This window comes from Heterocephalus glaber, unplaced genomic scaffold (assembly GCF_053883595.1).
Source record: "Heterocephalus glaber isolate CG9 unplaced genomic scaffold, H.glaber_assembly_v1.0 deba00001504, whole genome shotgun sequence".
NCBI classification, from domain to species: domain Eukaryota; kingdom Metazoa; phylum Chordata; class Mammalia; order Rodentia; family Bathyergidae; genus Heterocephalus; species Heterocephalus glaber.
This window is the reverse complement of record NW_028258324.1, coordinates 11,355,113-11,382,379: the sequence shown is the minus strand read 5'-3', so window position 1 is coordinate 11,382,379 and position 27,267 is coordinate 11,355,113. Positions and strand designations below refer to the sequence as shown.

Below are 27,267 nucleotides of genomic sequence, written 5' to 3'. Positions count from 1 at the left end.
ATCAAGGGAAGGAGTCTAGGGCAGTGGCTATCAGGGTTGCAGGAGGGTAAGGAGCATGATTTTCTTGCTGACCCTGAATCATGCCCACCTGAGATAGACCAAAACCACAGGAACTGAGATCTGAGCTGCTGCTCACTGCAGACATAAGGATTTGTGGGTTAAGTCTAACCATGTTAATTTCCTGCTAAATCAAATGAATTAACACTCTTTGGATCAATGCAACAGAATCTAGAGTCTCTACATTATAACATTCATGATATATATAATCTGAAACTACTTGATGTGCAAAGAGACAAGGCAAATATTTTCATAAGAAAAGACAATCAAACATTCCAATTCAAAGACAATTCAGATACTAAAATGATCATACAAAGATTTAAAGTATCTATTACAGCTGTGCTCAGTGAGGTAATGAAGAATATGCTTATGATGAATTAAAAGATAGAACGCCTCAACTGAGAATTAGAAAGTATAAAAAAGGATCAATTAGAAACCACAGAACTAAAAAATACAATATCACAAAAAAGTCCCTGAAGAGGCTCAATAACAGATGGGAAATGGACAGTGAAAGAATCAATGACCTTGAAGAAAAAAAAATCTGAGGAAGAGAAGAGAAGTCAGGGAAAATAATGAACAGAGCCTCAAGAACCGGTGGGACAATTTCAGAAGTACTACTTCCTTGTAATCCTAGGCCTAGGAGGAGAGAAAAGGAATAGAAAATAGTACTTGAAGAAAATATGGCTGAAAACTTACCAAATATAGGAAAAGATATAAATTTACAAATTTAAGAAGCCTAGAAAACCTAATACAAGATAAATTTAGGAGGAAAAGAAAAAGATGCCCAGACATATCAGTCAAGCTAAAGAAACCAAAGACAATGAGAAATCTCGGAATCAGCCAGAGAAATATATATAGCGTGTTTCAAATAACTGTGAGACTTACAAACCATGGCCATCGGAAGACAATGAAAAATACCTTTAAAGTGCTGAGGGAGAGGGCTATAAATCCAGAACTATACATCCAGCAAAAATATATTTTAGGAATGAATATAAAATATAAATGAGCCCCCTCCCCATGGGAAAACTTACTGCTCGACACTTGGACTACAGAAAATATTAAAAGCAGTTCTTCAGACTGAAGGATAATACCAGAGAGTAACTCGAATCTTCAGGGATGAAGGAATAGCAAAGAAGTGGTAATTATTTCAAATGGCCATAAAACACCTACTCCTTAATTTCTCTACAATGTATATGGCAGTTTAAAGAAAAAATTATAAAACTGTCATTGGTAATTTTAAGTGCATAGATGTAACACACAGAGGTTGGGTGGTAACAAACCTGTATAATTTTATTTACATGGCTTCTACATTTTATGTAAAGTGGTATGATGAAAGGAGACTGAAAAATTAAGGCTTCATATGTTTGTATGTATGAATGTGTGTGTCTACTTAATGTATATGTCATATAGTAATTCTAGAGTAAACATGAAAAAATAAATGCAAAGAAATGGAGCTGAAAATCAAAAAATAAATTAAAGTTAATAGTCTACCCACCTCTGCCTGTGGATAGGGTGGGGAGGGATGTAACTGCGGTCTGGCCCTGCAGACATCATCCAGAGTCCAGCAAAGTCAGCTAGCAAAGAAGATAGCTGACCTGGACAATCCTCTGCTTGGCCTTTACGAAGACAAGGGGAAAAAAATCTAAACAGAACAACAGGCTCTCTGGAACATCATGAAGGACCAAAGCTGGGTGGGGAGTGTGGCACACTGTGAGGCCATGACATCCTGAGCGCCGGGCTTAGAGTTGCAGGCCTACACTAAAAGGCCACTGCTGCTGCTGCAATCATAAACTTTGTGACCCGACATTTGCAAAGTGAAGGGGTTTGACTTAGTAATAGCAAATTCTCAGTTATCACCTCTCCGGAGGACAGGGTCAAGGGGCCAGCTTCTGTTCTGACCTCATATACACTTGTATTGCACATGCTCAGTGCGAGGCCCTTTCCCAGTCTATCTTCTCCCAAGGGAAGTACACTGCTTTGATTCCTGTCTTTACGCTGACGGCTCTGGAATGTGTATCTCCCTTTGGACTTTCTCTCTATGCTCTTAAGTCCACTTATTCAGGTTCCTACTTAAGCAGCTCTCCACAGACATCCTGCAGGCATGCAAAATTCAAAATGTTCAAACACGCGCCTCTCAAAATTTTGTAGGTATCACAATCATTTGGAAAATTATAATGACAATACAAAGGCCTAGACCCTATTCCACTTCAATGAATCTGTGCCCTTGTCCTCCCTCCCCTCTCTCTCTCTCTCTCTCTCTCTCTCTGTCATTAGCTTTCCAGGTAACGATGATGCCCATGAGAATTTGGAAAACTGCTCTAAAACCAATACACAACCTATTCCCAGCCTTTTTATTCCTCCAGCAGTTGTTTTCCAGCATCCTCACTCAGAGAAGCAGGCTGGATGCTTGGCATTCCCCTAGGACCTCTGTCGTATTCACCCCTAACACCATCCACGATTAGGTCCTTCTTTGTTACCCCACCACCCTCTCTAGGCTTCATTCACAGGGCCCCATTCCCACTCCCCTGTGATCTCCTGGCACATCTTCCTGCTTCTATCATTGTCCTTTACCTCCATCCTCATGCTGTATCAGGGTAAATTTTAAAAAATAGTTCAGTTTGAAGTTGTTTCAAATCTTTGTAAAAGTTGCAGAAATACTACAAAGAAAGTTTGTATACTGTTCACCCTGATACCTCATTCCAACCAGCAACAACTGTCCCCAAAATATCCTGCTAAGGATCACGCGTCACACCAAGTTATCATGTCTTTTAACCTAGAGCAATCTTACAGTATCCTTGATTTTAAAGACCTTGACATTTTTTGAATATTGTAGTTTAGACATTTAATAAAACCCACCCTAACTTTAGTTAGTTTGCCGCTGGTTCATAATGAGACATAAGTTATACATTTTGAATAGCATACAGTTTTACAAAAGAAATGTTCTTTTTGTATACTAAAAGTGGCACACAATGTCTAGTTCTCTGGCTTCTAGTGGCGTGAACTTTCATCACTTGACTCAGGTTTCCAAACTTTCCCTCTGAAAATGACTTTCTCCTTCTGGTAAGAAATACTTTGCGGGGGATACTTTGAGACTACATAAAATCCTGCTCTTATCCCAACATTTTTCCCCAAGTCTTAGCATCCACTGATATTTCTTATTTGCATTAACTACCAATGTGATGGTTGCCAGTGAATTTCTAATAATATCATTCTTTCCACAATAAGGAAAAAGTTTTTCTTATCTGTACTTATTTATTCATTTATGTTCATATCAACTTAGATTCAATAGTCCCTATCTTATTCAGTAGGCTTTGATCTGTTGCTCTCATTATATATTTTGAGTCTCAAATTATCCCATATTTGGGCACTGGGAGGTTATTCATGTTAGATACTGTGTTTTTCTGACATATCTGGATCATTCTTTGAGTACTTTCTCACTTTTTGGCACAAAACATGTGCTGAGCTCATCTTATTTTCCTTGCCAAGGCTCTGGAAGGGGCCATATCTCTAATGACAGTTGTTGCTGGTTGGAATGAAGTATTAGGGTGAACAGTATACAAATCAAGACCTGAGTGCCAGATGTACTCTTGCTACATGGATGTTATTGCTCTGAGGTACTCTAAACCTATAGTTATTTCTCTGTCTCCATGTATTAAACCCCACCAACCACACCAATGCCACCAATTCTAATTCAAAATTCCACTATTCATTCTAGCTTTCATGTTTCCATATGTATGAGGGGGTAATCCCCTGTTCCAACAGCTCCCATTATTCCCAATACATTTATTAAAATTCCCATATGTAGTTAATCTCTCAATCTCACTGGGCTGGCAGCTGGTTCACACATGGATTGTAACACTCACTGGGGCTTTCCTCCATTGGTCAGGATATCCATCTTGGTTGAGCCTGCCAAGTAACCTTTTTTTGGTGAAATGAACAGGAAAAAAGTCAAGATTTTGTTGTTTGTTTTGTTTTGTTAAAGAAGAGGAAAGAAGCAATTGGAGGGGAAAGGCAAGAGAGAAAGCTAAGTTTTTTTTTCTTAAAGTTCAAGTCTATTACCTTTGAGCATTTGTGTACATCTACACACACACACACACACACACAAACACACACACACCACTTTGAATGGTGCCCCATTGTTCTAAGGCTGTAAATGTCATCACTAGGGTCTGGGACATCCTACATGATGTAACTGTTACTGACCTTCTTGGCATTTCCCCCCTTGTTCTCCAAATGCCAGAATGGGGCTCTTTTATCAGTTCTAGTCCATCTTTCTTTTTACCACAGGAACTTTGGATATGCTATTTCTCTGCCTGTATAGTCTAACCTGCTACATTCATTTGGAGAAGAATGCAATAGACTGAATGTTCGTGTGCCCACTAACTTCATATAATGAAGCTCTAATCCCAGTAAAATGGTATTTGAAAGAAGACCTTGGGAAGATAATTATGGTTAGAGTAGGCCATGAAAGTGGGATTAATGCCTTTACAGATAAAGGAAGAGGCACAAGAAGAATGTCTCTGTCCGCAAGCACCCATCTAGAAAGGTCATGTGAGGACACAGTCAGGACGAAGATTTTCACCAAGGACCTGAGCATACTGTCTTGTTGATTTTGGACTTCCCAGCCTCCAGAACCATGATAATAAATACATGTTTGCTATACCAGACATCTGTGACATTTCATCATAGCAGTACAAATTAAGAGAGTGGCACACTTTTCAAATCTTTGCAGGAATACCGTCTCTTCTTCTGGAAGTCTTCCTTAGTCCCCCTAGACACAGTCAGATCATTGGGGTATTTGTTTTATTCATGGTCTCACAGAACATTGTGGTCCTTTTTTCAGCAGGTAATCGTACACTCATTGAGGCTACATTAATTAATGCCCCCTTCCTAACTAAACTGTGAGCAGTGTGAGCCAGTGATGTTTTTGATAATGATTATGTGGCCCAGTACTGGCACATAATATATGCTCAATAAATACTTGCCATGTGAATAAATCATTTCTGTGGGTGTGATAAAAATGTACAATAAATGTTGAAATTAAAAAATATTACAGTAAAAAACACATTTCCATTAATCCTCAAGATACTCTCCCTTACTTTGAACATACTTATCCCATCATTCTTGCCACTTTCTGGAGCAGTTTATGTTTATACCAATTTCTGTTAAATAAATACATTACCTTGTATCCTCATCCACCTAATTCACTAGATCTGGCAGCATGTAACTTCTGGTTCTTTCCCAAAGTCAAAATGACCATGAAAAGTAAATGTTTTGAAATAGGAAAATCTAGGCAACCACTACAGTGTGACTAAAGACACTCATGAAATAAGACTTTCAGAACTGCTTCAGAAAGTGGCAAGATTGATAGAATAAGTATGCTCAAAGTGAGAGTATTTTGAAATGTGAGAGGGAGTACATTTGAAAATGTATCTTTTACTGTATTAAATTTTTTAAAATTTAAATATTCACTATATTTTGTTATCAGACTTCATATGTTTTAGAAGCAGATTTATTTAATCAGGAAATGTATTTTTTTCTATTTTGAATAAAAGTCAAAACATGAAGAAACGGTATATAAAAATGGTGAGGCTAGTGACTGTGAAAGATCCTGAATAAATAATCTTTATCATCTAGAAGACACATAAAATCACAACAAATGGTCTAAATAAAGGATCAAAATTTAGATCACAACAAATGATCTAAATAATGTATACAGGAAAATAATGTGGGAAACTTTTACACAAGAAATTTTTTAAAGTAAGGTATATATGTAAATTGTGTATTTATTTAGGTGATCTGGGTCATTAAAATGTTAGTTCTTCTTAAGGTGGAATAGAACTCCATTCAAAATCCACATGTGGACATACATGTATATGTGCATGTTTTGGAACCAGACAAGTTGATTTTAAATTGTACTTCTAAGGGAAACTACTTAAAAATGGCCAAGGTATTGTTTTTAAAAAATAATGAAGGATACTTTGCTTTGCTCATAAGCCTTTCGTAAAATTATTTATTTATTTTTTGGTACCGGGGATTGAACTCGGGTCCTTGTGCTTGTGAGGCAGGCAGTGGGACCACTGACTTAAATCCCTGGCCCCTCAGTAAAATTATTATAAATAGACAGAAAAGTTTTTGCTAATTGTTATTATAATCAGAACAGTATGATTAACCATAAGAATAAATAGATAATTGGAGCAGAATAGAGAACCAACCTTAGTTCCTATACAGAACTTAATGTTAAGGATGACATGTGACTCAATAAAAGATGAATAATATATGTAATAAGTGGCATTAGCATAGTTCTCTATTCACCTGAACAAAGCAGGGTAGGAATATGCTTCTCAATATATATTCAAAAGTAAATTACCAGATATTCCTGGTATCTGTCAACAAGAGAATGGATAAACAATAAATTCAGCAATAAGTAGAAATAAGTTTCTGCTGTCCACAACAACATAGGTTATTTAAATATAATGTTAAGTGAAAGCAAGTAGAAACAAAAAAGCATATCCTGTATGATTCCACTCATTTGAGGTTCTAGAATACAAAGTTCAAAACAAACCTATGGTCAAAAATATTAGAACAGTGGCTATCTTTTGTTGTGTGTGGGGTGACCCTTGACTGGGACAGGACATGAGGGAGCTTCCTGGGATGAAGGACATGTTTCCTGAGTTGTTGGGAGCGTGGCTTGTGAAGCTATGTGCATTTGTTGAAATTCTAACTACACTCTTAAGACTTGTGCATTCTGTTGTATGTCAAACATACTGAAATGAAAAATAAGCGTACATATTTAACTCCAGTCAAAGACATGTATCCTTTGTATGCTTAAAATTTTTTTTAATAAAATGTTAGGAAAAATAAGTAAATTTCAGGTGCAACAAATATTTAAATATCAAACACCCTCCCCCAATAAAATGTACAGAAAACTTCAATAAACATTGTATCACATTTCAGTGAAGAGAGCTTTTATGACAAGCCAGGAATCTTAAAAGGATGTAAAGGAAAAGATAGACTACATGAAAATTAACTACTTCGTAAGACAAAGGATAGCATAAACAGTCAAGAGAACAACATATTGGGAGACTAATTATATCTTATATGACATATAAAGGGTTAATATCCCTAACAAAGATCAATAAACAACCAAAAAACCAGTAAGTATAGACATGTATAGACAACAGAAGAGAAAACATGAATCTCAGTAACTATGTGAAAAGACATTAATATATCTAGGAGCAGTTAAAAATGCAAATTAAAACAAAATGGAGTGTCCACTTTTCACCATTTGATTAGCAAATTTTAAAGACTGATCACCTTTAGCACCAGTAAGGATGCTAGAAGATGGGTAAATTCCTGGAGAAGTATGAATATTTACAAAGTTTTGGAGAATCAATCTGGCAGTAAGAATGCTCAAAAGATACACAAGAATGCAGAGAAATGGGCATAGTGTGATCCCAATTTAGAGAAAAAAATGTTTTCAGGTTTTTGAACAAAAAGAAAAATATTAAAGGGAACATAACTCTTGAAAATGGTACTTCTAACTCTTGAAAATGTATTTTACAAGGGGTTGATAAATTTTGGGCAAAGCATCAAATCTGGTGGTCACATTTTTATAGTGCATGAGTTCAGAATGATGTTTATAACTTTTTAAAGGATCACATTGAAAATGGTTATATAATTATCTGCATAATAGTTTGTATTTTGCTTTTTGGCCAGGAAAGCCAAAAATATTTACCAAATAGTTCTTTAAGAAAAAGCTTACTGACTTTACCTCGGGGAAATTGTAATTTATTAGGTTTTCTTTTCCTTTTATTTCTCCATATTAAATTTTTTTTTTCATAACACACCTTTGATGTTTAAAGAAGACAGCTAGGTAGGCAGGGAGATAGGATGACTAATTGCTTCGAATGCTCTTGGAAATAGAAACAAGAAGAAACCAGAGACACTAAGTAAGAAGCCTCTGTCACAATGTAGGCAAAAAGAAAAGGTGCTTTGGAATGGGATAGTGGGAGCAGAGAAGTTTTATAGGAACCTATAAGAACTGGTGAGGGATTGGACATGGATGGTAGGGTCCAGGGATAACTCAAGGATGACTACTGGGCTTCAGTCAGCTAAATGGCACCAACTACTGAGATGAGAGGCTTGGGAAGGGATGCTGGAGAGTAAATCCAGTGCTCTATTTTGGACTTGCTAAGGTTCTAAGTGGAACTGTGTGAAAGAGGTGGTTGGGTATAGATGATTAGAGTTGCTCACAATGTGGAGGGGGAGGCTGAACAGGAAATGCGAATTTAAGGGTACTTATCATGAATGTGGTACTTAAAGCTAGAAGCGATACAGAGGTAAAAGGGAAAGAGATCATGAGTCTACCTCATGACATGGTGCCCTACCAATTGGCGACTGCAAATCTGAACCATGCCTTGATGACCACTGTCTCTTGATGCCACTGTCTAGCTATCTGGATTGTCCAAAATTATTAGTTCCAAAATTTCTCTTCTCACTGGGCAAGATACACCATGACTTCAGAGTAGCCACTGACAGTTCCTCACAGCTTATACGCAAGTGATTTTCTGGACAACCAGCTATTACTGTTTGTCCTGAGTGGATGATCCTCCCAGCATCTGGCTCCTACAGTGGGGAGATTAGTTCAGGTCCCAGTCCTGTCCAGTATGCCCTGCTACAGGTTCCTAGTGACAGGCAACCACCTTTCACTCATGCCATAATTTCCCTGAGAATATCAGGAAAGACTCACCAAGGAGCTGGTGTAGGTGGGGTCTGAGGTGTCATCCTGGAGGTAGCGGGAGAGGCCAAAGTCAGACACCTTGCACACCAGGTTACTGTTGACTAGGATGTTCCTTGCAGCCAGGTCCCGGTGAACGTAATTCATCTCAGACAGATACTTCATACCAGCAGCGATGCCTCTGAGCATACCCACCAGTTGGATCACTGTGAACTGCCCATCATTTTGCTGTGGTGAGACATAAAGGGCATTGGGATCAAGATGGGCTCCAGTGGTCCCAAAGAAGCCAAGGTGCCTTGATCTGCTGCTTGTTAGCCTCTGTCAGTGCCAGGCATGCAGCTCACTGCAGACACTTCCTCCCCTCCCCCATCCTTGTCTTCCCTTGAATGCTCCACTCTCTTCTTGCCAAGCCCTGTTGATTTCCGCTCCAAATTACATCTCAAACCCATCCAGTACTCTCCCTCTCTACTGCCACCATTCCAACCAAGTCATCGTCATTCATCACCTGTAATAGCCTCCAGTGCCTGCCCCTCCTACAATCCATTCTCTCCATGGCAGCCAGACCCATCTTTTTAAGACATAAATCAGGTCATGTCATTTTCTGGTTTAAACTCTCTAATAGCCTCCCATTGCATTAAGGAAAACCTCCAAACTCCAATGAACTCCCAGGAGACCCTACAGGACAAGGTGCTGTCTCTCCTTAGGCCACTGGACCTCTCAGTCCTGTGCTAAATGAAGCCACAGTGACTGGCAACCTTTCAGTGCTTCCCAAGCCAAGCTCTTCCTCCATAGGACCCTTACACATTCCAGTCCCTCTGTTTTTCTCCCCACAATCCATACTTACTTGCCCTTCAGATTTCTCTTAAATGTCTCTTCCTCGGAGAGGACATCTTTGTAAGTACCCCCTCCAGGAAATGTAATTAGCACTCTCTGACTGCTATCCTTCAGCGCATGCTTTTACTATTCTTAGTACAGATGACAAGTTTTAATCTTTATGTGTGTGTCTGTGTCTCTGCCTGTCTTTTCTACATTAAGCTCTCTGAAGACAAAAATTCCATCTCTGTGGTCATCATAATATTATCAGTGCTGAAAATTTTAACAAAAATGGTAAAAATCTCAATAATATAATTTGAATGAATGATTGTTACATCTCTTCCTGTTTCTAAAATTAAAGACTGAAGAAAAGGGTAAAAACCTCAGTAAACATAACTTGAATGAATCTGGTACATCTCTTCCTGTTTCCAAAAGTAAATGTTGAAAGGACTTTCCTTGGGTAGTTTCAGGGCTCTCATCCTTTCCATTGGGATAACCACACCTATTTCATAGAGACCAGTTGCATGGAAACTCACAAACAGGGTCTGGCACATGGGACTCTGCTAGCAAGTGGGAGCTGCTTCTGTTCTTCCTCACACCAGCCTGCAGTGCTGCCTACTCTGCAGTCACTGTTGGATTGACAGCTTCTTGTGTGGATGCCCTATCCTTGGTTGGACAAACTCTTCAACAAAAAAAATTTACATCTTCCTCCTCCACCTCAATCCTCTTGGGTCTTGGCTCTGCACAAAGTGGTTAAATACGTGGACCCTGGGTCACTCTGTCAAGAATATATTTTCCCATTTAGCCCAACTCTAGCTGCTCCCCAAAGAACCATGGGTTGTTTCCCCAAGTAGAGCATGACCCAGACACTGGAATGCCAGGAGGCAGAACACCTCAGGTATAGTCAGTTACTGCTGAGCACAGGCACTGGGCAAGCCAGCCACACCCTCTGTTGCAGCAGCTTCATGTGGAAGACAGGAAGCATAACAGTGGGAGGCCCTCCCATTCATGGAGCACCTATTAACATGAGATGTTACACAATGCATTTGTATATGTTATCTCAATATAAGTAAGTGCAGACATGTCATTTATACACATGGTTATGCAAAATATATTTCTATGCAAAAAATAAGGAGGAATCATAAAAGACTTGTTATAAACATACGTGTTTATTATAGCAAACACTAACAATAAAGAAGCCTTTCAATGACAGTATGAATTGTTGACTCTGTTTCTCATACAAGATTGCAAACTGGTTCCATCTCTTTGGGGGCCATGCCCTTGATCAGTTGAAGGAGTGAAGGAAATGGATACTTCCTCCTTGTTCTGCAGTCCCTGCCAGAGGGAGAGCCTTCAAACATGCTGAGTTTGACCCACTCTACACCCCAGGCTGCTTCTACCTCAAATCTTAACCACCTCCCAACCCACCCAGAATGCTTCCTCTGTAATGATTCCTTCTAACCGGTTCCAAAAACAAGTGCAGAACTGTTTTTGGAAACTGCCTGGTTTTCAGCACATGTTGCCCATCTGTGAAAGCTGGATGTGCAGTGAGTGATGTGAATTCTCTTTCTCACTAGTGAACTGCAATCAACACCTTCTCAAGAAGTTAGCCAGCCTCTTGCCAGCACCCTGTGTTTCTCCAAGTAGGTCTCTGGGGATTTGCCCCTTACAAAAGTTGTCAGGGAACTTCTGTAGATTGCAAAAATATATTTCAGCTGCAAGTCTCACAGGTTGAGTTTTTTCAATTCAGTTTGTTATTTCCTCTTCTTAAGTGTCACTGTGGTTAAAAATGAATGTCTCCCTAAAGAAGCTGACATTTTGGGGAGGGCACTGGTAGCGGCTATAAACAATTTTGCAAAGAGCAATGTTGAAAGCACGTGGTGTAATGTGTGTATATTTCTCCACAATCATTGAAGTCTTCCTAGACTGGTTTTATTAACTTATTTGTTTCAAAATTCAGTTTCTAGGGTCAACAGAGCTAAGAAGTGGTTAAAATTCTGGACTCTGGAGTCAAACAGGCCCAGTTGGAGTCAGGCTCTGTCAGACACTGGCTTCATGAGCCTGATCAGATTATGTAACCTCCAGAGCAGAGATTTCCACAACTATAACCACATGTCCAGTCTTCATAGGGTTTTGATGAGGTCAACTGGGATAACGTGTGAAACACTTCACCCAGCACCTGTGGATACTAAGATGACAATGACGACTCTTCTATCAGCAAGGCCACAGTGTCCTCCAAGGCAGCTCTTCCCTGTACCTCAAATGTACAGGGTGAGAGGGACTGAGGATAGCTGGGACCAGAGCTCTGGGTTCCTCAAGGCTTCCATGGTGTGATGGGAGATGTCCTAGAGCCATTACCCTTGGAGAATCCAGTTTACAGTGCACTATGAGCTCAACAGGTAATAGGCAGACATCTATAACAGCCCCACCCACCCACTCAACTATAGTAGTGGATGATCAAGACTTAATGATATAGGACTGAAGTTTGGATCAATTAATTAACAAACACTGATTTCTTCCATTACTTGATTTCTGGGTGGCAAGACAGGGAATATTATATTATATAATTATTATATTACAATAATAAAATATTAATAAAATTATATAATATTTTATTACATATTATATATTATAAATTTTCATAGACAAGATAATGGAAGTCTGGAAAGTTTAAGTGATCAGTTTTAAATCATTGTGTAATTTTGAGTTATAACACGAATATAAATCCAGACTGGCAAATTGCTTCTCCACTAACATCTCATCTTGGACCAACTGGTAATGGCTGCCTTGAAAGCTATGTGGAGAACAAGGCTATGTATAAGTATTGCAGGAAGAAGGGGTCCAATTGACTAGTGATGCTACTCTTATCTGGCCTTCTAACTCTTGTCCAGTATCTTGTCCCCTGGAAGATATGGGCTTTGCAATGGGACCATGCAGCACATTTTCCTTAGGGTCCTCAGGAGAAATGTAAATCACCATGGACAGGACCCTGTCTGTTGAGTTCATAATCTTGGTAAAACCTAATGATATAAATATATTGAGATTTTCTGACATGTTCAGTTGCTTTTTATGCTCAGTTCATCAGTATAACTCTCCAAGAAGAACTTCTGCAGATATGAACATCCACCTACAAAGTAAGGAAGACAGAAAAATACCAACAATGAAGAATCTTCAATGACTTTGGGAAAAATCTGACTGCATGCTGAGCACCTGGCAACAACAGCACAGAGGAGAAACACAGGCCTGGGTGAAGTGATTTAAACTTTCTTCCCTTCATGAAGTGCTTTCTGCTGAAATTGCATTTCTGCAAATGCACTGAAGCCACTTGCTGGCCCTTATATTAGACAGGAAGGATTTAGGTATTTCAACTTTTATTGACAAATCCACTTCAGGAAATGAAACCCTTATTTGATTTGTTTGAAGAGAATGAATCATAGATTTTTTTAAAAACTGAAAGAGAACTTTCAATCTCATCCAGCTCAATGCCTTTAGTTTATAGATTGGAAAATTAAGTTAACAGACTTGCTCCAGGCCACAAGGTGACTCAGCAGAACCCAAGGCAGCACATTGGTCTTAGGGCTTCTAATCTGGTGTTCTCCACTTGACATCTGGGCTTCTGTCTTCTAACTTCAGACTGTGAATGAGCTTCCCTGATGAGAATGACTCCATCTGACATCATTCAGTGACTTCCAAGACTCTTTCAGTTACAACCATCTATGAATGAACCAGCAGCAACCACAAGGTTGTACTTTAGGAAAGAATGCCTTATGGAACATGGCAGCCTTCTTAGCTAAGGTACAGGACATTGATCAGGACCTTGAGAATTGTTCCCAAGATCAGGGAAAAGCCCCGTATTGAACCCCTTGGATTTGAGTGTGAAGAAGAAAAAATTTAGTTATGGACTTGTATGCTATGCACCCATGCCTCAGTCATTGAAAAAAATACTTATGAACTACCTACTAAGTGTGTGTTTAAAGAATAACAGTGTTTTTGATCCTTCTGGCCTGTGAGGAGTTCTAAGTCCTGCAATGAGAGAGGAATGGTGAGAATCTATGTCTGATGTGCTGACCGTATTCCTGATGCCCTGACATGGCTAGAGCTGTGGCCAGTATCCAAAGCTCCCATGTTCAGGAATTGGAAGAGAGGAAACAGATGCATAAATTGAGAACTAACCCCTTTCCTTTCTCCCCTGAATGGTGATCCTAAAATTATCCTCCTTCCCAGAAGATGAACCCTGTAGAACTGAACTGATGACCTATTTTTTCAATTTTATCAAGCAGCAGATACATCAATTGATGTTGCTATGCTCCAGGGTTCGGTGGTAAGGCTGAAATTAGATTTATAGATTGTCTGCCTCCATGTGGTGTGAACAGTCAGAAACGCTTCGTTTCCCCTCTGCTCCTGGTACTGCCTGCTCTTGCCACCTCCTTCTTGTTGTGTCCTCTCCTGTTTTTCTGGGCTCCTCTCTGGCCCCTAGGTTTTCTTCCGCTGCACACCTGACCTCGTCATCATGACAAACATTGGTGCCCAATGTGCCTCTGTGTCCTGGGCCCTAGGTGGAAACAGGTCCTGGGAGGAGCTGAGGTATATGGTTTTAATTTTTTGCAGGCTCCAGAGAATGAATCTCCCTGTTCCCTGCATGTTCCAGGGTGGGAGTATAATCATAGTCCCTGAATCATGCAGTGACTTTCTCTGAAGTACAGTCAGGTGACTGGCAGAAAATAAATGACTCCAGAAAAGGTCTTAAGGCTGGTCCAGAAAATACTATTTCTTCTAACATTGCCTTCTATTAACATTTATCTGATTGTCTTTGTGAGATCTTTGATCACAAATGGAGGCTCCCAGGAAAACATGTGCCATACCTTGCTGTGATGTGACTACAAGACTGAGATATCATGTACACACAGGACCACTAGATCTCTCCTGCCACACCATAAAATTTTGTTTCAGGAATAATTGTGCATGATTTTCATTCAGCTAGCATTTACCAGGAGCTCATTACGCTAGTACTCAGATTTATAAATAAAAGTCTTAGTACCCTCAAGCAAGCTGCACTAGACAAAGTACATGGGCTCTCTATTCTGCATCAGTTGTCCCCGACCCCTTTTTCCCAAAACTAAAGCCATTACTGCCTAATGACCCAGACTAGACAACAAACATGAGCTACCCTACAAAGGTAGCTTCAGTAGTGGCAAATGGAGCTTCTAGCTGAGGCCTCTAGCTTCGCTTCCACACTGCAGCCCCTAAACTTTGTTTCTGTGCCCTGGAGCCTCCACACAGCTGCTGGTAGATTACAAAATAGGCTGTGCTTTGGCTGCTGTACACACTATTCCATGATTCCGTCAGTTTGCCTGCCTACTTCCCCACCTATCTGGCAATTTCTCATCCTCCAACATCAGAGAAATTCTCCCTTTTGTTTGACTCCTTCCTTGACTTCCCAGGAAGATTTAAGTCCTTCTTTCTGATGTCTCTGTACTCCACTCATGAAGACAAAAAACATAACATAAGCAGATGATAGCTAGAAGCTTTGGGGACTCAGGTCCTCCTGGTAGGTGCTAAGCCATGGCAGGTTGCATTCTGTGAGATGGACATAACAAGATCTTCCATCTCTTAAGTATAAGAAGATACAGGGTTTCTGTCTCCCTGTCAAAACATGGGGAATGTTTTCTCCCCTTGAATCTGGGCATGCCTGTCCCTGTGGTAGGAATTATGCCATGTGACCTCTAAAGCTAGATCACAAAGGCAAATCAGCTTTCTCCTTATCCTCTTGGGATGCTTGCTCTTAAAAGTCAGCTTAATCTAAGGAAGCCCAAGAAGGACACATGAAATGTGCTACCTGATATCACATTAATTGCCATTTAGACAAGTGAATGAGCGTTCAGGTAAGTGTGAGCGCCAGCACTTACCTGATGCTACTCCAGCTGACTCCACAAGGAACAGAGATGCAATCCTCCCTCAAATCCCTGCCTCAATTGCAGGTTTATGGACAAAATAAATTGTTATTGTTGCACTAAACCACTAAAGTCTTGGGGTGATTTGTTACACAGCATTATAGTAATGTTTCAGCTTCTAGCATGGGTCTCGCCAGAGCAGTCACACCATTAATGTTTGAATGACTGAGGAAGGAATGGCCCTTTGATCAGCAGCCACAGTTATTGCTTTGTGGCTTTGGCGATATGTGGAGCCTGTTCCTGAGTATCACCCTGAAGTTCTGCCTCAGAAGTTTCCACCATTTCTTGGGTGCCACTCCTGGGTATCCTTTACTCTCAGGCTCCCAGCTGTTCCCTCTAAGCCTCATCGTGCACTCCAGCAAAGACTCAGCTTTCACTCCCCAGACAGCAGCACTTTGGCCATTCTCTGTCACTCCTCTGTATGGCTCTGTGATATCCCAGAGAAACAAAAATGGCTGTATCATGAGCCTGGCCTCACTGGGGTATGTTCTGATAAGGATTTTTTTTACAAGTTTTCCAATTAAAAGGCATTTAGCTACCTCCTACCTCTGCTGCAGGTTGGCTGAGAGCCAATTTTTCATCAATGTAGGGAAAAACTTCTGAGAAGTCTTCCCTTTTCCTGCCCAGAAATGCCTCCTTGGAGGGAAGGTGGCCCAGGCATCAGAAAAGGGCAACTTATTTTATCTCTGAACTGTCAATGAAGACAGCTGGCTAGAGGGGCAGCTGTACTGGAGAAAGGCAGAGCAAGCACTGGCATCTGCATGAGCTGTGAAGTCATCCAGAGTCTCTTCAGTCTCTGTGATTCATGCAGATGTCAATGGCCATTGTTTGTCCTGCTCATTTTATTCACACAACAGCATTTTTTGAGCCCTCTTCTATGCTACCTTCTCTGGGAGTCTACAAGCTCATCTTTGTTTTCTTTTTATAGCAACAAATCTCTGCTATTGTTGTCAATGTCTCCAACATCCACTCACATTTGACCAGTGGATTCTTGAAAGGTAGATTATCCTCACAGGTTACTTCTCCCCAGCAACCACTGTTCTGCATCCAACAAGGTCAAATTACATCCTACATGCCCCACAGTTGCTCTTACCCTGAGGAAAGAATCCAAAGCACCATTCTCCATGAACTCTGTGATGATCATGACCGGCCGACTCTTGGTGACAACACCCTCCAAGCGAATAATGTTGGGATGATCAAATTGGCCCATGATGCTTGCCTCACTCAGAAAATCCCGACGCTGCTTCTCTGAGTACCCAGCCTTCAGGGTCTTGATGGCCACGTAGATTTCCCTCTTGCCTGGCAGTTTCAAACGCCCCTTGTATACCTCTCCAAACTCTCCTGCAACCGCAAGAATGCAATTAGTATCCTCTTCCTTCTCAATCTGTGGAACCACAAGGGGAAGCATCTTATCAGGAACAATGGTGCTCAAGGTGGAATTGTGATTAAAGTGACAGAGATTGAAATGGTATTCTGTCATTGTAACTAGGATGTCTTGGCTCTAATCAGTTCATGCAAAACACAAAAAGAATACTAAAATACACCCCTTACATCATTTCTAAGAAATAGTTTAGTAACTAAGAAGAATTTCTGAATACTCATGAGTTTTCCCACATTTAATTTTTCATGTGTGTTCCAGTGGAATAATTGAAATGTAATGGTCAGTTTCACTTTAGTAGAATCATAATTTATTTTTGGCAGAGCCTGATGGAAGAGGCTCATCCAGGGGATGAGGCATATGTTTGGGTACTTTAACCCTCTGAACAAGATGTACACTATTTATGTTCCTACATTGCTATAGAAGTGCTTGTGTCTCTTGGGTTCTCCAGAGAGCAGACAGACACTAACAAATTACAAAAAGGAGAGGCTTACCAGAGAGCCATGAAAGGGGAAGAAAGCAGGACTGGGCAGGGAGAGTTTCCAATCACAATGAAGATGTGGGCCATGAAGACTTGGCAGTCTTAGCCAACCTAACTGGGATCTCCAAAGCAAAGAGCTCCAGTTCCTGAAGTAACCAGGACCTAACACTGTTGCCAGGCCCAGTATCTGGCCAGGGGCTGCCTGGGAGAGCTTGATTTGTGTAGAAAAGCTCAAGAAGACCCCAATGGTGCTACACCTGGAGGCCGTTGGCTAACTGCACTCCTGGCAGCTGAACAGAAAGTTATTTTCCCAAGTGGGTGCAAGCTGTACACTTCCATGGTTGCTGCAGCATTTAAACACTTTTGCAGTAAAATCACTAAAAGAGAAAACAATTCTGATGACACTATTTCATAGCTTCTTTAAAAAATCTGTTGAATCCTGCTTAATATGCTTTCAAAAGTTATTTCATGATTTCACTGGGTTTTGCAACTTCCAGTTCTTTCATGTGAAGCAGTTAAATATCTGCTTGTAAGTGCAACACTTAAATGTGTGTCAAAGGCCTGTCAGGAGGAAGAGGGTTTTCTGCTGGGAAAACTTTCTTTTTCACTTTCAGCTTCTGGTAGCAAATGATGGAGCAAGCTGTGAGCAATCAGAGACATTACTGGTCACATTAGAAAGGCAAGTGAACACTGCCTCTGTGAATTAGTTGGGAGTTCCTTTTGTTTTCGGCTGCAGAAAAGACTAGAAGAAAGCTGCACAAAAAGACTTTATGCAAAATTGCCCCAGAGTCTACTGAACTTGACAGAACATGGAGTTGGAGGAAAGGCTGGCTTAAGCACCATAAGGAAGATTTCAAACTAGACCCAATACTAAGACAGATATCATTTTCATCATTGGTTTTGACATTGAAATATATGCTGCTAGGAGGAATTGCTTGAGGTCAGACAGAAACTCTTTCAAATTCGTAGTTTGCACAGCCACCAGAGTGCCTGTTATGTGGCAGGCATGTCAATGAAAGATGGCATATCACATGCATTATTATTTATTTGGCCTTTGCTTTGTCCATTCTTGGGCTATAAACGATTGAATCTTTGCTCTGCTTTATCCAAAATAAGGTGAATATAGTATGTAAAAGAATATCCATAGCAGCAGCACCTTCTATAGACAGACACTGAATGACTGTACAAGGAATGGTTGGAAAGCAGTACACCCACTTCTGGAATTCCATGGGCTACTGAAGCTAATAGATTACTAAAAGGTATTGACTCAAAATATATGCACATTCTATTCTGAAATGAAGAAAAGAAGGAAGTTATAGAATGTGACATGCAGCATGTGCCCATATGGAATGTGTGTGTGTGTGTGCGCAAAAGAAAAATTATGAAAACTCCAAATCAAACTTATTTTTAACTTCAAATTATTTTTAAAAATGGTTACACTGAAAGGGTGGGAATGGGAGTGAGAAGTAAAGATTAGTAAACTTAATTTAGTTATTCTCATTCTGTTACAGTTGTTAAAATAAGCCTTACTTGGGTAGTTAAAAATGCATAACATTTAAGGAAAAGTAGAGCAAGAGGGATCTGTCAGATAAGGCATGTCTATATGTGCATATATATGCATGTATGTATGTATAAATGTGTATATGTGTATATATATATGTATGTGTGTGTGTATATATATATATATATATGTTTCTGTAAGTATATGTATATGTATCTGCATGGCACATTTACCTAATAGATTTTTGATAACTGTGACTGGATGGATACAAATTGCATGCTTGATAAGTATGTTAATTAAATAATATTGGTTAGTATCTCTTCCTTATTGCCATAATGAATTCTGTTTTCTTTCAGGAAAAAGATATAATGTAGTTGAGAGATGTGGGAAAGGTATATTAATATTTCTTCTTGGAGGAGATGGCACACAAATATTTACTTACTGACCACCTACTATGTGCTAGGCACTCTGCATGTCTTATCTCATTCAATCCCCAGCATACTCCTACAACTTGGTTATTATTATGTCCATTTTACCAACAAGGACATTAATAAGGAGGCATACAGAAAACATGCCCCAAAACATACAGCTATAAATCAGAGCCAAGGTGGTGGTCCATGCCCACTTCCTTTCCTGCATTCTACCTCTGGATAGGAAGTTTCAATCCAGAAATTATCAGACCCCAATTATTAGGTCCACACAGACCCGACATAGTGACTTTCACAGAAATTCAGTATCCAAGGAAGAGTAAAACAGAAGCGGGACTGGTTCATAGACATCATTCATCTAAAGTTTCTGTCTGGGAGTCAAGTAGAATCAAAATATTTAGGTGTCAGAATTATTTGTGCACATCAGTGTATAGAGTTTGGAAAATAATCCAGATGAATCTTTTGTCCCCTACAACACACATACAAACACCCCAGTTGAGAAACTCTGTTCTCCAGTAGTGATTCTCAAAGTTTACAGCCCCTGCACTCACTGGAGGACTCTTACAGAGTACAGTGGCCTGGGTCTCAATGGGAGATACTGATTAATTGGTCTGGGTACAGCCAGGGCATTGACATATTCAAAAACTGCCTGCAGGATTGGCTACATAATTTCCAGTGCCTGGTGCAAAATGAAAATGCAGAATTCCTCATTCAAAATTATGAGACAGCAGAACATTAAACTAAGCATAGGTCTTTCTGAACATGGGCTCCTTGCAGTCATATGAAGCCAGGCCTAGCTGCTCCAGTGACTCTGAGGTGCAGTTAGACTGAGAACTTCGCAGTCTAAGCCACCCAAGCATATTTCAAATGGATTTTGGAAATTGTTTTATAAACTGCCTAAACCCACAAGTAATGGAAATGTCTCTGAATGATTTTGAAAGCAGAGCTTGCATACTGCTGTCGACATGGTACAGGGCCTGGAACAGCATGAGTCTCCTTGAGATGAGGGGAGAAAAAGAAAAAAAGAACCGAGGAAAAAAGTGAAGATGTGGCTGCGAAAAGTGGTATCTCCACAGTACATTGTAGATCAAATTACTTTTCTAATTGTTAAATGTTATTTCATCATTTGATCTTTGCGGCTGACTGGTTCTCAAATGTGGTTCTTCTAGTACTTAGCTTTATATATCCTCTGCAGGATATATAAATTATGATCTTTAAAAATTATACAATAAAAGCATGCTCTCTTTGGTTAGGGTGAGGTGGGCTTTGTAATCAGTGACTTCAGTGGTCATGGTGTCACTGCTCTCAAAAATCTGCTCTGCAGTGACAGTGCCATAAAGAATAGTGAATGTGTAAAATTAGCTCCTTTCTTGTCCAGCAAAGAAAAGACCCCATATTCTCCAAGCCAGGAGGTTTTCAAAGTAGCAACAGCAAAAGAGCCGCTTAATGCCTACTCCTCATTGGGAGGCTGTGTTCCCTGGTATAATTAGGGGCCGCTCAGTGCAGCTGGGAGGGAAACTCAGGAAGTGAGTAGAAGAGGAGGCCCTCTGCCTGCCCCAAACCACATCTGAGTCAGTTGATCTTGGCTGGGCTTTTTATTTTTCCAGGACTTGGCTTTTTCATCACTAGACACAAAAAAAGAAGTGATACATTCTCTCATCTTCCTAAGTGGGTACTGTAAGGAGTGTATGAGATAGTGTTTTGTAAATGACAAACTGATCTACGACACGTGTGGGTGGTGATTTAAAAAAGACAAAACTGAGAGAGGTAGTGTGGAGTGTGTGTAATGGAAGGGATAAGGGAAGGAAAGTAGGTTTCTGCAGCCTTGAGACACTTAAAAGAGCCTTTTTGTCAGAGGCGGTGGGGAAGTCTCTTTGCCAGGTACCTGGGCATGGAAGGTACTCCAGGTAAATTTAGGATGCTAAAGTCTGGGGTCTCTGACACTTCTCCACAGCCTTACAGGGAGGTGGGAGTCAATGGGCGTATTGTCATTACTGATAAACAGAACCAACAACTGCTATCACCTGTAATTTTTAACTTTAGATTTATATACTATCTTCAAGAAGCTATGTCTGCTTTTTGGAAATTTTACTGTTATTCAGGCCCAAACTTGGATTTATAGTTCCTTGATTTGGTATGATCTGAACTTTAAAAATCTTTCCTTTTGTATGAGCACCATACCATGGCCATATCTTCTTTCATTTTTTAAATAAAAACGCATAATATCTAAAAATAATTTCAATAAATCAAGCATTAACATTATATTGAAAACAGATGCTTATAAGAAATGATTTTGCTGGGTTGCAGTTATGGTTGATTCTGTTCATGGAGATTCTTACCGACAGCAAATGTAACCAGCCTAATTTTGGTCTGGCTGGAATTTGGCAACTGATCCTGAGTCCTCTCCCATAGCCAAAAAGCATTTGGTTATGACCAGCTCAAGTGTCATGTCAAGCCAGTGTAGGGGCCAATGGCACTCAGCAGTAGTTCTCAAGGTATGGTTCCTGCCCATCAGCACCAGCTAGGAACCTGTTAGAAAATGTAGCTTCCTGAGCCCCACTAGACCTGCTGGATCAGAAGCTTAGTAGATAGAGATCTGTGATCTGGCTTTTAATGTAGTGTTTTCAGGTGATTCTGAGGCCTCGCTCAAGTTTGAGAACCACTGCCCCTAAGGCTGTCAGCTGAGGGTACCGAAGCCAGTTTGTATAACTGTCCTCCCACACAGCTGGAGGAATTATTCCCTATAAAATCAGCTCCTTGCCAATACCTCTTTCCCACCTTCCTTGACAAAATGAGGAAGAGAGAAAGAGTGGTTTAGCATCATTAAATGCCTCAACTATTATATATAAAATCAGAAGGAAGGAATTTCAATTTTTGAAAATGAAACATCCAAACTGCTAGCAGGTATTTCAGGCAGTAGCTATTGGCTATGTGCCGCATGAATCTACACATACAATTGCGCTCTTTTTTTTAAAACAGCATTTTGAAGTCACAAACTGTCTTGGAGGGAAAAAAAGGAAAGCAGAGTTTCTAGTTACTAATTCCAGCTTCACCAGTTACGGAACTTTTAAAGAATAAATTTAAACTAGGAATTAAAGAATGATTTCAAGCAAGTTTTTAACACTTTAGTCTATAAAAGATAAGTAGGTTACAGCTAAACCAGTGATCCTAAGTCCATGGAACATGTTCTACCACCTTGCGACCTTGCACAGAGGACAGACATTACTAATCAATCATGGCTATCTTCAGCCTTGCAGCAGAGTTCTTCAGCTGTTCATCACCAAACAAGGCTACTAAAGCACGCACATGAGGTGGAATCCAGAGGGTGAGGACAAAATTAATTTCTCTTTTCTTGTAACTCTTTGAGGTTGTTAGACAACTGCTTACCTATATATTACATATGTGCATATATTTACATATATGTATATAGTCATCTTATGTTCATAACACATAATTAAAACTGCAACATATTTTGGTTCTGATTCTCCTTCTTTAGGCAAAGAACTGGTCACATTACAAAAACCAAAAGTGGGATCTGTGTATTCCAGGTGAATGTGCTCCCTCTAGGGAATGTTGGATGGTCTTTATAGCACTACCATATGGGAATAATGAGTTCTAAGGCAATATCATAATTCCCAGCAAAGAGGCTTGGGAATTCCAAACTGCTAGATTAAGTTTACTATCAGAAGGAAGGACTGTTTAGCTGCTCTTTTCCACAGTAACCAAAGCAGCAAGTGTAGGGGTTACATTCACAAGGTCCAGATCAGCTGTATCCAGGTTTAAACTCTAGTTGTGTCATTAACTCAGCTGGCAGCACAGCCTTCAGCAAGCTATCCTATGAAAGTTGATTTTCTGAGCAGTTAAACACACGTGCACACACACATGCACGCACACACACTCAGAAACATAAGCTCTAATTCACATCGGTATTATGAGGATTAAATGAGACAATGCTTGTAGAGAGAGAATGGAGGGTGGTTCCAGGCATACAGTGAGTGTTCAGTACATGCTAGCTGCTGTAATTATAATTTCTAGAGACCTTCACATGGCTTGTTCTTCTGGAAACTGTTCCTGCTACCCTCATGCGGCCTATGTTCATTCTGGAAATTCAGGGCGGCAGGCAACCATTCTGCCAAATCATCCCCAATGAAACACATCCTCTTTTCAAAAGAGAAGCATGCTGGGCCTTTGCTAGCCTCACTTGGTGACCCTATTCCCATCTGTACTCAGTACACAGTCCCTCATTCCACCTGTCTTCATGTAGCCCTCTCTCTGCAAGCCTCCTTCTCCCTTATGATCAGCTATAGTAGAAATACTGCACTGGTAACTGCTAGAATCAGAGGAGAAAATGTATTCTTAATTAAGCTATTGGGCTGGCATGTCATCTCTTGGATTGCATCTTTCTATGACATCTCTATGTTTCAATGTGTTCATGCCCTGGAAAGTCATGCTCATGCTGTACCATACAGGTTATACAGGTTGCATACTGCATAACATAAGTATTACTCATACTGCAGAGAGAAATCACACATAACAGCCCTAGTTGATTCTCTGGGTCATTCTACTGATCCAATTGATCAAAATAAAGCAATGCATTGGAGCTGTCCTACAAGGTGACTTCTCTTAGGCAGACCCATGGCAACAACAAACTGATAATCTAAAGATACCAAGTGACCTGTTTTCTTCTTTACAGAGACTTCAGTTGACTCTATGATCTGTAGGGTGATGAGGAAAGGTCGGTTTTCCTCCACTCCAGTGTGCCACTTTCAGTGCACCAAATGATTCATGATCTCACTCTACCTCTTCAGTCTCCCCTCATTCTCCAAATTCTAGCTACTTCTCCAAATTTTTATCCTTGTTGTATTTTTTTCCTAAGGATCTATTTTTATCACATATACAACAAATATTTAATTGAGCAACTAAGTGCCACATACTAGGCCAGGTCCCAGACTAACAAAACCATGTCTTCTCTCACACTCATGGATCTCCAAGCATCGAGAGGAAAGACAGACATTAAGTAATTAATAATGATTAACTATTTAGTTTTCTTGGATGGTGTCATAGCTAGCTCATAATTATATTTTTATTCCTTTGTTCAACATCCTCAACAACTTTAGGAGAAATGCTGGCAGTTAATGCAATTCTTCAGTCTCATAGTTTTCTGATTTGGTTTCATTAGCATTTACACACACAACTGCCACTCCCCACACTCTGGGTGTCAGGATGCCTTAGCTGATGCCCTTACTTCTGGCCATAACCTCCATGCCACCTCTCCCCACCACCAATCCCATACACCACCAATTTCCAAGCCCACTATTACTCTGTTAACCATGTTGGAAACATTCGTTTGGACGTGAAGTTACTTCAATGCAGCCTGCCTTCACACCCTTAATCCCACCCAGCATCAGCTATCTCAAAGCCCTTCCCTACATCCAAGGAAAGCCCTACTGCTGTTTTCTAGGCTCCCAAGCATTTGCCCACCCTCTGCCCTCACCCTCTACCAGTTTAATTGAAACACAGCATTTATCAGATTCGGCTCCCTGAAACTCATCCTATCACCCAACCTACTCAGAAACCTATTTTCTGTAGTATGAAGTCCTTATCACAGTCTCTCATTCTCCAGACTCACCCACAGAAAAACCTCCCAAGCAGCCTTCTCTTCTGCTTGTTTCCATCCCATCCAAGCTGCCATGTCCTCATGGACCACTCAGGTCTTTCTGGCCCAAGTCCTTTCTTGCCCTCAAGCCTCTCCTACCATCTCTAGGGCTGCATATCCCCTGGGCCCCTCTTCTGAGGTCCCAGTCTCTCTCCTCCACTCACTGAATGGCACTGTGTGTCTGTACTGAACCACAACCCCTGCACCACAGGGGTTGTTAGGCATTGAGCATATTTTCCCAGAATCCACCACAGTCACAGGCACAGAAATAATGTTTAATGAACAAGGATCTTCTGGACTCTAAATGTAATCCCTTCTGCAGTGCACAGCCCCCTCCTCTGGCTCCATATTGAGTAGCCACAGGCGTCTACAACTTCTTTGAAATAACCTGGGGCATGCAAGTGAGAATTCAACTGTTAGCTTTCCAAAAAACAAAGAAGCAAAGACTTTGTTCCCACTTTTCCTTTTCTCATATTTTTTCCTTTCCCTTCTTTCCTTTCCCCTACCCCTCCCACTTCCCCTACCCCTTGGCAGAGGAGAAGGGGGGAAGAAGCAAAGAAAGAAACAAACACATACCTATGATTTGTAGCATTTGCCAATTCCCATGGTGTAAATACTCCTTTCATAGCTGACATCAAGCTACCAACATGCCACCGAACAGGGGCTAGAGAGAGATGCACATACTTGGAGCCTGTGAGCTACCTTAGCACAGGCTGGCTCCTGCATGCCCTGCTGGAAGGTTACGATCGTTTTCTTCCTTGATTCATTTAATTTTCCTCTTTTATCACTGTCTCATTCTTTCTAATGTGTTTCATGAAAACTTCCTTTTCCTACTAGTTTTCATCCTTGAACGCTCAGGCTAAAGGTCATCTTTGTGGAGGTTTTTTGATCCTTTAGCACTGCCCAGAACAAGGTGAGAAACATTGGCCTGTGCTGGCCCAGCTGTTTGTATATGTGTGCCCTGGAGATGGAGGGAATGATTTTCTTTTACTGGCCTGCCCATTTCCCTCTGAGACTATCAGACCTTGGGTGGAGAGAGCTCTGCTTCAGTATGCGGGAAGTACCCAGCTAAAGCTTGTTGAGGAAAAAAGGAAAGAAAAGAAGGAGAGAAGGAAGAAGGAAGTGAAAGGTAGAAGGAGGGGAGAAAGAAAGAAATAGAGGAAAAAAGGTAGGAAGGAAGCAAAGGAGGAAGGAAAGAAAGAAGAAAGGAAGAAATGAAGGAAGGAAGGAAGGAAAAATGACTTCTGATTCTTATTTTCATTTTATTTAGCACAATGCAACCAAATTTTTGCTCTCTGCTTCAAATCTTCCTTCTCCAAATCTTCCAAGTGGCTAAAAAAAAGAAGCCTTGCCAATTATGTTGTATAAGTCTTACCTTGGAAAAAATGTTTTTATTTGACCTTCACATCAACTCTTTTAGCACAGTGTGGAGCCAGTCTGAGTGAGGCAGGGTGAGGGGAAGGGAGAGTGATAGAGCGAAAAGGAACTGGAGAAAGACTGATTCTGCCCAGGAGTGTCTTAGGTTAAAGCTGCATCTGGTTATGGGCCGTGAGTTAAGATGGGATGGTTCTGGATCACAAGGAGGCGGGATTCTGGTAGAAGGCAGTCAGCAGTAACTGGGCAGAGGGCTTTACACCATGCTTCTGGGTACCACATAAATTGCTAAATGCATCTCTCCACAAGACTATGTGAGCCATGGAGGGGACAGCAGAATGCACAAACATGGCTGTGCTGACAAGTGCTGTAAGAAAATGCAAGGTGAAGATGGGGCAGGACCATCAATTTCCCTTTATGGGCATCCAACCGTTGGTGAGCTCACCCCAAACTGTAACTGCCTGGCAGGGTCATAAAGTGAGAAGGCTTTTTACGCCTCCCCTGATAAAGGCAGGAGGGGGCTAATGTGTGTTCTCTAAGATGAAATGCAGTCCAGAACATATCACTCTAAGCACACAACATAAATAACAACATTAAAATCATGAGCACCATTACCATAAGCCATAACAACAATTAATAACATGGGCAAAAAGAGTGCAGGACTGAGAGCTTGCCTTTACAACACTCTTTCAAGTTTACCAGAGAACTCTGAGCCCCTAAGAGTAAGCCAATTTATCTGGTACCTAGCCTTCCAAGGCACAATCCTTAAATATGTCAGTTTCTAAGGAGGAGGAGAAAATTATCTGCCCAGAAGTGGAAGTTGTGGTTCTGTAACATGGTTAATGACACTCTGGGAAGTATATGTAGACTTGCGGATCAGTCTGGTTG

General features: G+C 40.6%; 1 protein-coding gene across 3 annotated transcripts in view; it reads right to left on the bottom strand.

Moving 5' to 3' along the window:
- Ephb1 (EPH receptor B1) overlaps positions 1-27,267 on the bottom strand; it is a 442,009-nt gene that overhangs the window by 38,342 nt on the left and 376,400 nt on the right. For all 3 annotated transcript variants that reach the window (XM_004834274.4, XM_013070773.3, XM_013070768.3), the window contains exons 11-12: positions 16,655-16,902; positions 8,810-9,025 (exon numbers count right to left, since the gene is read on the bottom strand). In XM_004834274.4, coding sequence (XP_004834331.2) covers positions 8,810-9,025; positions 16,655-16,902 — 464 coding nt within the window. The remainder of the gene's footprint in view (positions 1-8,809; positions 9,026-16,654; positions 16,903-27,267) is intronic.